The sequence below is a fragment of the Trachymyrmex septentrionalis genome, unplaced genomic scaffold (assembly GCF_001594115.1).
Source record: "Trachymyrmex septentrionalis isolate Tsep2-gDNA-1 unplaced genomic scaffold, Tsep1.0 scaffold24, whole genome shotgun sequence".
NCBI classification, from domain to species: domain Eukaryota; kingdom Metazoa; phylum Arthropoda; class Insecta; order Hymenoptera; family Formicidae; genus Trachymyrmex; species Trachymyrmex septentrionalis.
Window position 1 is genome coordinate 802,820 of NW_017305397.1, and position 10,602 is coordinate 813,421.

Here is a 10,602-nt window from a genome sequence, read left to right on the forward strand (position 1 = left end):
TTGAATAGTGAATATTTAGTTCTCCAAACATTTCAATATTTAAAAACTTATTTAAAAACAATTTTTTCGTCATTATAGAAAATCTAGAAAATTACAATTTTTACACTATCAAGTAAAGTAAGGTTAAATCTAAATCATAAATTAACCAAATGATGAAAAACCAGATTAAGTGTCTTGTTACAGAATGATACGCGGGAAGTGCACAAAACACTTCTGTTTTGCTTAACGTCACGTCGCACGAATGACGCAAAACGGCATTTAAATAATTTATTAAAGACATTTATTATTTGTTAAATGTGCATGTTCGTCAGCGATTGGATTAACATACCGAGACGATCGCGGGAGAATCACGCGCGAGATTCTCCAGAAGGATCGCGGTCGGCAACCTAATATTTGCGCTTCAACCGAAATAACGTGTTTCGGATCCATCGCGAATATACGTCCCGCTTCCGTGCCAAACGCGTCGTGTATTCATAATCCGGGCATCACCGGTGCCCGCGAATCCCTCCAAACGGAAGCCGCGATTATTTCTGAAATGTGGAGGCGTACCTTCAGAAGCCTCACTGTTTACTGCTGACTACCAATTGGCATAAGCTTACATGGAAACGAACGCATCCGTTCGAACTAGGGTTACCAGAAGTACTCTTTTAAGAGTACAAGTTACTCTCTTTAAGATCGTGAAACGTCTGGTTCATTTATTAAAATTTTATATTTATAAAATTATATCAGTAAAAATTGCCAATAAAAATTTTATTTCTATCTGGAAGTTATATATTATTAAAAGCTGCATTAAAGAATATACTCTTCTTTTGTATAAGGAAGGATTATCACCTTTTCTTTAAAGAAGTATACATACGTACTCTTTTCTTGCGATTCAGATATAATAACCCAAGTCACCACGAAATTGTAGTTACTGTTGACGCGTAAGCAATCGAACTTTCCTGCTTTCGTAAATGTTTATTTTAATTATTGCAAACAAAGTCTGTTTTGTTGAAAAATCTGGTCAAGCACAATTTGTTCATTGAAATTCGCCATTGAAGCGAAATAATTTACTTTAGCGTATTTGTTATGATGACAAAATCAGCAAACCGGATAAATTGTCACATAAACCAAGAAAGTGATGAAAAATCAAACATTAGGACTTAATTATCGAAATGTCAAAAAATTAAAAAATACCGTTTTTTACGCAAGAAATACAATATTAATCAATTATTGTGCAAACATTCTGCAGCACGGAAACAGCAGAGAAAACAAAACGAAACAAAAAATAAAGAAAGAAAAAAATAATAAATAATACAAGTTTTAATATTAATTTGAAAAATAGAAACGGTCAATAATGACCGTTCGGTGACTTCTGGTGTTAAGTTAGGACTCATCTACGGGTTTTGAGACAGGTAGATATTCGGTAGAGGAAAGAACACAGAAGGCAAGGAAGCGGAGTTTGGTCGAGGGTCCGAATTCGGAGGCTCGCAGAACGCGATCGAGAGCCGGAATCTCGACGGGTCTCGTATCCGGAGAGGAAAAAAAAGAGAGAGAGAGAAAGAAAGAGAAAAAAAGAGAGGCGGCAATTCTGGCAGTCATTGAGAACAGCTCAAGTCGCGGGGCTTTTTTCGGCATCGACTCTCTTCCCGTAAGTGTCTTCTTTCCTCTCCTCTCTTCCGAAGAAAGCGTCTCCCTCGTGTAGTTGCGGGCAACGGCGTTTCTCCGCTTCTAAATAAGGAAATGCCTACGCTTCTCCTCCGCCTCCGTCGTCGTCGATTGTCGTGCGCAACTCCACTCCTCACACACGCAAAAAAAAAAAAACGCGCACACGTACGCACACATACGCGATTCTTAACCCATTTAATCCTACAGTTCCATTTTTGGAGCGGCGAACATGATTGACCGGTGGAAGTGGGAAAAGCTGAGAGTGTTAACATCTCAGTTGTTTGCAGTTTTGTCGAAGTTTTGTTGGGATGATTTTGTCCATTTTGATTTCCAAAATTACTCTTTCCTTCAAAGTCTTCATTTATATATATTATATATAATGTAAAAAGAGAAATCTGGACTCTCGTTTCTATAGTTATTCTCTCGATATATCTCTCAAAACGTTACAACATTCTCGAAGTATGTGAAACTTTAGTCACTCTCTCTCTCTCTCTCTCATTTATTTTTTTAATTATATGTATGTTTGTATTTCTTTTCATTTTCTTGTTATTTTTAGATTCTTCAAATTCTTGCCTTAGAATATTAATAACAAACGTCTTTATCTCTCTCTCTCTCTCTCTCTCTCTCTTCCATTCTCTCTTTCTCTCCCTTTTATATTTTATTTCCTTTTTGTTTTTACTTTTATATGTTTTTATTTTATTTATGTATTCGGTTTCTATTATCGGGTGCTTTCCATTTGATGAAAACACAAGTCGACACAAGCGTTGTTCTATCTTTGTTGACATTCAGAGAGTGACAAAGATAGAACGACGCTTGTGTCGACTTGTGTCATCATATGGAAAGCATCCATTCTCGTGTTGTTTAGTTTGTGTATTATTTTTCAACGCTTAAGAAGCTGGAGTGCTTAACAAATAACGATATCTATCTATTTATCTCTCGCGATACGAATTTGAAGCTCGTTGGCGATCGCGCGAGCGAGCTGCGCATTTGCAGACGCGGTGAAACTGAACTGGAGATGCCTCTCTCTCTCTCTCTCTCTCTCTCTCTCTCTCTCTCGCTGTCTTTCTTTCTGGAAAGAGAGGAAACACGTCCTATACGATGCACGCGGTCTTTAACTCAGGCCCTTAAGGGCCGGGCTAGCGGGGCCGATGACCGAACCGGATCGGACCCGGAGCGGGTTCGTGTTCGCGTTCGCGGGAACGAGCGATCGCGCGTGCCTCTGCGGCTCCTCTGCATTGCTCTGCATGCAGCTGTTGCATTCTCGCGTTACGGTAAAGCAGATCAGGCCAAGTGCAAAAACACACAGCTTTCGTTTATTTATGACGTGTTTATTTAGCGGAAATTCGGACAGGCGACTTTAAATCGCGGTTACTCGCGGAGTCGGAAATAGTTTCTCGGCGACCTATAAGTAGAGCCATAATTGATTCCGTTCACTCATACTTGTCGTTCTATTTAGCGTCCTGAATTAATCAAAACCGGCTTGCCGTTTGCCCCACTTTATATGTGCGCAGTAGATTCCTCAGTTGTCTCTGGAATTTTGAAATCACGACATTTCTAGATAATCTTGAAAATCTTTTTCCTCCATGAGCGTTGTGATCTAGAACTCGTTGGTTCTAAGTCAAGTTTGACTATCGTAAAAATTCGAAAACGTGAAGAGCCGGCTTCATTAATATAGTTGAGCATGACGGGTTATCTGCTCTTCTTTTTTCATAGATGATCTATCTTTTTTAAAATATTTTTCTGGTTTCCATTTAAATTTTTAGAGATCTTAAAAAATTGTCATAGCATTTCACATCAATGTTTCATTCGGTCATGCCTAAATCGGTCTTTTCTCATCGTTACAACATCGCTAAACGTTATTCTTCGCGAACTTCTCCCGCGTATACTTTTCTCCGCCTCTCCCTTCACTTCTTCGCTTTCCCTTTGATCTTTGTAACTGTCATTCGCGTGTTGCATCTTCCTTTCGCCTTGTTAACCTTTCCAAGATAATCTTCACTGCTTGAGATTTACAGAAAGGCATGACCGTTGGATTAATGAGTTTTTGACATGTTTATTATTTAAATTGTTGCGATCATAATCAGTCCGACGTTTATGTTTTCCCATTTATCCGCTGTTAACATCTTCGTTGTCAAAAAGGAAGGAACCGCTTGCTTAGATTAAAATATTTAGTTAATTAATTATGAAAATATTGCCTTTCGAATTTTTTTTTTTCTTAGATTCCTCTTACATAATGTAATTAATCATATAATCCCGTTGGGCAAAGTTACAAGTTGAGTATCTTAATTTTTTTTTTGCTCGAAACGGCAAAACGGGTTGTCGTTGTAACCGATATAATTTTCTATCATCTACAATATATACTGATAGTATTTTTCATTCTCGTTCGATGAGAAAAAGGGGTTGTCGTGCGCGATAATCTGTCCTTTCTGCATCCAGCGTTCGAAATTGCAAACCAACAAATTATTTTTCGTACACGCACTAATTACAGCACCGCTTATCAGCGAGATATAGATATATAGCGACGAGACTAGCGACTTTCTCAGAAAAAGTTCAGTTACGAGAAGAAATCTGTACGGACTTTGATCTGATTAAAATCTCAATGGAGAGATGCAACAGTTGCGCTTAACGGTATTCTTCCTTGCGTAAGACGGTCAGGTTTTCGTATGATATAAATACTAAATATCATATATGAGATCTTATATGAGATTTTAACATGTGGAGGAATCGAAAAATCAAAGCATATCTAGCGGATTTAAAAATTTGGGGAGATGGCGATTGGTGGGCTGCAAGTAAAATTTTTTTTTTTTTAGGGTAAATATGAAAAGTATATAGAACATTAAATTATTATTTAAATTATTACATTGAAAATGAAATATTATTAAAATGTATAATTCATAAAACGTTTTATTCAAAATTATATCAACACAAAAGAGTGTAATATAATGAAATTTATGTTTTTTTTTATATCTAGGAGTTTCTTAAATTAAAATATATTTTTAATATCAAATTATTATTAAACATATTTTAAAAATATTAAAAATATATATAAGATTTTGTTAGAAATATTTTCAAAAAAGGAAACTCCAACGAGAAGACCATGGCCTTCATAATCCCCTTCCGTGGATCCGCTCCGATGAATCATAGATAATGTATGACCGGCTATTTTTCTTGACGTTATATTAGGCGGGTAAAAGTTCTTCGAAATCCGACACGTTATTTGTTATGTATCGTACAGGACGCGCTTATTTCGATTCGCTTCTTACGCCTTCGATTCGCCTCCGATTTTGCAAATCGTTTCTCCGCACGGATTTCACATTTGTCGCAAAATTTCTGGAGCAACGGCACATATAAATAGGCACGCTTGCCTCATCGCGCAAAAATAAGTTGGAAATTGCTTAAGGGTGGAGCGCAAGATAGATGAGCTAGTTATGAATTTTATGCCACTCATATCTGCAACGTCGCAACGCGTCGTCGGTTGGGATATTGAAGCGGATTTATCTCTAAAAGTCCGCAAGAGAGCGGATTATTTTATCGAATATTTTATCGCGCCTCTCGTGTGGAATTAATAGTCGAATAGTACTATTAACTCGCGCGTATATTTCTATATAATTTCATTACGAGACGTTAGCAGAAGTAATCGTATAACGAGGTGCAATTACTCGAAGTAACGATAGTTTAATTATACGCAGTTCGGCATTCTCTATTTATGCATCACGCGTGTACGTTACTTGAAGCCGCATTAAAATCAAGTCCGCCAGTACTCGGTCTAAAAATGGAGATCACGTAACGCATTAGCAATACACACCCGGCAGTCGCATTCTCATCGTAACGGTATTTCTTATGCATTCGTGCAGTGCGAGGATTCAGCTGATATTCAACGTTTATGGACTGCCTTTGTCGCCGCCGACGAATCCACGTGGCTTTCTCGACGAAATGCGTAATTTGTTATTTTCGATTTCTCGAGGCACGTATTCATAGTTTGCTATTCATTTACATTAAAACTCGGATAATTCTCGTTCGTGACATTATGTAACTCAGTTGAATGCACGTTCCGACAAATGAGAATTCAATTGAGTTTTTGCCTATAATCTGCACAAACCCGAGACCGTGTACTTTACACTGAATCTTGTTAACTCACATCAAAAATAAGATTATGCATCTGTGTTGTTATGCGATAACTTTACCATCAAAGTAAGTAAAGTACATAGAAAAAGGCTATTCTTAAACCAATCATAATATCACGCTCATATATACATATATAAGCAAAAAAATTGTAATTTTTGCTTCAAAGATTTTTGATTTGATTTGAATCCTGTGTTGATATAAATATTACTTCACACTCAATTCAAGGCTTGCTCACAATGAAAAATTACAAATCCAATCAAATAAAGACTAAAATGTTTGAAGCAAGATTATAATATTTTGCTTGTATATGAACATATAGTTGATTTTAAGTCTTCTTTTTCTGTGTTATTATCTGAATATAAAATACTTGTATAACTTTAAACTTCAGTATCACATGTGTGAAAATGGAAAGCGATTAATATAGAATTTTTTTTAACAAACGAACGATTAGCGTTTCGATAAAATTTCCAAGCGATTTCCTTTCATTCGATTCGATCGTGTTAAATTACGCGCTAAAGGCGAGCGATGAATCGAGACGAGCGCGAACGGCGCGCGTGATTCATGTCGCGCGAAGAGAGAAGGAACAAGAGAGAGAGAGAGAGAGAGAGAGAGAGAAGGGGGGGGAGGCAGGCTTGTCAATATCATCGGTCTTTGGAGAACGACTCCTCAGCTTCCGAGCGATATGCGGTCACGGATCGTGGTGTCTCACCGATTACAACATCGATGATCTCATGCCGTCGTCGTCGCGACGCGCGGTGGAGTATCTTCTCACCACTGCGCCGGCACACACCCACGTGCACGAGCGCGCGCGCGCGCGCATCACGTGACGCTGAGTTACCATCCAAATGAATCGAGATTTCGTTCTCTGTGACCGACGTTTTTATTATTGTTCCTTACGTCGTGCTTCTTGCGACATAAATGTGGCCGCGCGCTATGTTGACATTGAACGAAGACACTGATGGAAGCTCTCTCCCCCCTTCCCCTCCCCCTCTTCCTTTACATCTCTCTCTCTCTCTCTCTCTCTCTCTCTCTCGCTTCTTCTCTTTCTCTCTCGCATCCGACACTCGCGTGTAAACTATACACGCCACACGAATTTCGGGTAGTGTACGAGAAGCTGAGAAGTGAGGAATCGACGTAAGAAAGACGAGAGAGAGAGAGAGAGAGAAGAGCCAAGAACGACGGTCAGCTGATGTCACGCAGATGGGCTGGTGAGCCGCGCCGTGCTAAAAGCGGCTATGATGCCCTCCTTTATTTCCTCTCTCATCCTCCCTCTACCCTGGCCGTTCTCCTCTTCCCCGCTCATCTGTGTTTCTATCTACGTCCATCTATCCGCGAGATAGTGATCCACGTATATCTGCGTTTTCCTCTCGCGCCTCCGAGTCTCCTGTTTGAGAGAAAGAGAGAATCGGACAACGCGGACCTCGCGGGCATACCGCGAATCACCGACGCATTCTCCCACTTCCCCTTCGCGACTCTCGAAAAAATCGCGGCTGTTGCGAGATGACTCGTGTCGAGAGACTGGGCGCGTGTAAGATCTGACGTTTTCCATTTGGAATAAGTGTGACAATCAGCGGCGCGGCGTGTCCATAATCGATGCCTCTCGGCGTCGAATAATCGTGTCGATAAAGCATCGATTTGTTTTCGCTACTTTGCACGGTGTCGCAATAACATCGATTCAATCATCAGACATTTTTCCGGCAATAATTCTTTTCCCACAATGATAGCTGGTCAAGCGGATATCTTAATTTCAGACCGGAGCACAAATCTTTGCAGTCAACGTAAAGCATAAAAAAAATCAACTAATCAAGAGTCTTTTATTTTATGAAACGGAAGGAAATTGAAGGATTTTGATTGGTCCATTTTCTTATTATGTACTCGTATTACGCGTTATATTTGTACTGTGCTCTCGTCCTTGCGAATTTTGCGATTCGTAAAAGATTTCTCTTGAGATTTCTCAATCACGACGTACGTACTCCGAGTCCGCGATTTCGCGTTCCACCTGTCTTTCCTCGTTGAATAAAAACAGCGCGTCCATTGAGAGGCTAATAATCGGCTTCTCTTCAAGATAATCGAGTGTTTCATTAGAAGAAGCGAGCTTAATGTGTAGTCATTAACTGCTATAAACGATTCACTGCGCAACCACTGATCGATTCATTTATGACTTTAAGAACGCGTTTAATATAGGAAATATAATAGTAATTGCACTTGCTCATCGTTTATTCGCAAATTTGCTTATTTACATGAAATTTTCTCGTAATCGGACGAACGAAAATTATTTCACGCGATTTTACGTACGTTATCAAATATCGCTATTAAATTAATCAACTATTAAATTAATTTTAAATAATTTTAGACTATCTTCGGTAAAAATTATTTTGCGATTGAAATTGTGTGATATATTAATTTTATACGTTGAAAAACAAATTTTAGGAGCTCAAGACAGAATCACTCAAGACGAAAAAGATAAAATGAAAACATAGATACAAGTAGCTTGTCAGATCGAAGTAGCTTGTTAGGTCTGCATTTTTGATTGATTTATCTGAGCGAAACGATCTCGAGAAAGAGAGAGAGAGAGAGAGAGAGAGAGAGAGAGAGAGAGAGAGAGAGAGACAGGTGAAGGAGAGACGCGGGTTATTTCGTATTTATAAGGCCTTGTGGTCTGGAGATTTTTCTTCCTCCAAACCGGGACAAATTTCACGCGGTCGCCGTAAATGCGCGGTTCGGCTGGAATTACAGTTACATGAAATGCGTGATTTGCGGATAGTTTACGCGAAAAGCGACGGTTTGCGGTCATCGTGGGACACGGTGTCGTCGCGTGAGCGCGGATCATCGGCACGAGAAGACGACGAAGAGCCGAAGAGGTCAGGCATGCGAGAAAGTGGGGCAGACGCGGAACGTTGACCTTTACGGTTACGGCGGATATATGTACGTTGGAAGAGCACGACCGGGTTGCACGGCGGGGCCCCGTGATCCTTTGTCGCGATACACCGATGGTATACCGATCGAACACGGGATAAACAAAATCATCCTTACAACTTAGCTAGGGGCTATTTCTTGATTGCACGGGATTGAATCTCAAAGTACGATTTTTGTAAAATACGAGTTTCTCTCTTTTATACCAATCTCGAAACTCGGCGTTATAATTTTACTTTAGTTACAGTAAATTTAATTCAATTACACTTGAATAATTTTCGACGTACATCTGTGAATTTTTATTATCGTGAAAATGCTTGTGAAAATATTCCCCCCCCCCCCCCGTGAGATCGAATCTCAAAGCGCGATTTTTGTTTCCCTTTTACCCTAATCCTGAACCTGATGTTGTAATTTTACTTCAGTTACACACTGTATTAAATTTTACATTTAAATTATTTGAAGTGCGTCTGTAAATTTTTTTTATCTTGATGAAAAAATGTTTGCAAAAATATCAAATGCTAAATAATTAATTCCTAGCGTGAAATAACAGATATAAATTCGTTTAATTGCATATAAGATTAGAAGGTTTATCCGTATTTTTTACACACACAGCTGGCTATTGCAAGTAAACGGATAAACATTTATTTAAGATCATAAAACCACGTATATTTTGTAAAATTCAAATGAATAAATATTTTCGGAAAAAAGTAAAAAATATTTATATGAATTAAAAATGTATTTTTTTAATTTCCTCAAATATTAATAAAATTTAAAACTACTTCCTTGAAAAAAAAAGGTGAGAAGTATTTTCCACTCAAGTTGACTAAGGCAATTCTTCCAATGCCACATATATCAATTGTTATCAACTGTCCCATGTGGAACACCAAGAAGACAAATAAACAGAAAATTGAATAAGAAATTTAATTCTTTCTCGCCATTTAAGAGCGGCAGCCACGCCCCAACCGTTAGATTCGCAGCGCCGTTGTTAGCGCTGCGTTTAACGTACGTATAAGTCGCGTAAATGCGTGCATGCGTGACTACGAACGTAGGTATGCCGAGACACGCTTTATACGTTATCGCTATACAGTATCAGACGCTACATATAAAGAGACCAATCGCGTGACGTATTATCGAATGAAGGATGCACGCGGTTCCATTTCGCTCGCGCTTCGTTTCGTTTTCCTCGTTAATATAACGGTCACCCTAGATTCCTCGTAGATTGGCCCATTCAATGTAATCGGCGTGTCGCATCAAAACTCTGTGCGAGCTCCTTGAGAATTCTTCCATCGAAAGTATTGGTGAATTCAAATCGGTACTTTAAAGGAAGAGATATTTTACTACATTTGCAAGATTAGCATTTTTTTTTTTATTTTTTGGCATAAAAAATGGGGAACTTTTTTTTTATGTAAAACCGTAGAACAATGAAAAGTGTTGGAAAACTGTAATTATTTTTTTATATTAATAGATAGAATGTCGTGCCGACTTCACAGATACGTATCCCGTATTTTCGAATCCCTGTTCTTTATCTCCCGAATTCTTTTTGGAATTGTTGAAGTCTTAAGGAGGAACTGGGATTCTATCGATTGTATCAAAAGTCAGAGAATTCGGGGTATCAACTTTTCAAACGTAGAGTTTAAGACATCATTGGTTCCTCGATTCTTCGAATTTGAAGGAATTTGTTAATCGTCACGTACTCATCGTTGGATCGTTTTTATGTTACAGAAATCGCGAAGGTGCGGGCGAGCCTTTTTCAAATCAGTGGAGTGAAAAAGGAGCCGCTCGTCTTGCCGGAACCCGAGGGTGACATTACGACGCTCACGGAGAAGGTCTATGTACCCGTTAAGGAACACCCAGACGTAAGTATCGCGAGAGACTGACGCATATATATATATATATATATATATATATATATATATATAT

At 38.8% G+C, this 10,602-nt stretch overlaps 1 protein-coding gene across 4 annotated transcripts in view; it reads left to right on the plus strand.

Annotated features, from left to right (window-relative positions):
• Positions 1-10,602, plus strand: part of LOC108748699 (protein held out wings) — a 49,417-nt gene that overhangs the window by 16,964 nt on the left and 21,851 nt on the right. For all 4 annotated transcript variants that reach the window (XM_018486977.1, XM_018486978.1, XM_018486979.1 and 1 more), the window contains exon 2: positions 10,405-10,538. In XM_018486977.1, the coding sequence (XP_018342479.1) occupies positions 10,405-10,538 (134 nt within the window). The remainder of the gene's footprint in view (positions 1-10,404; positions 10,539-10,602) is intronic.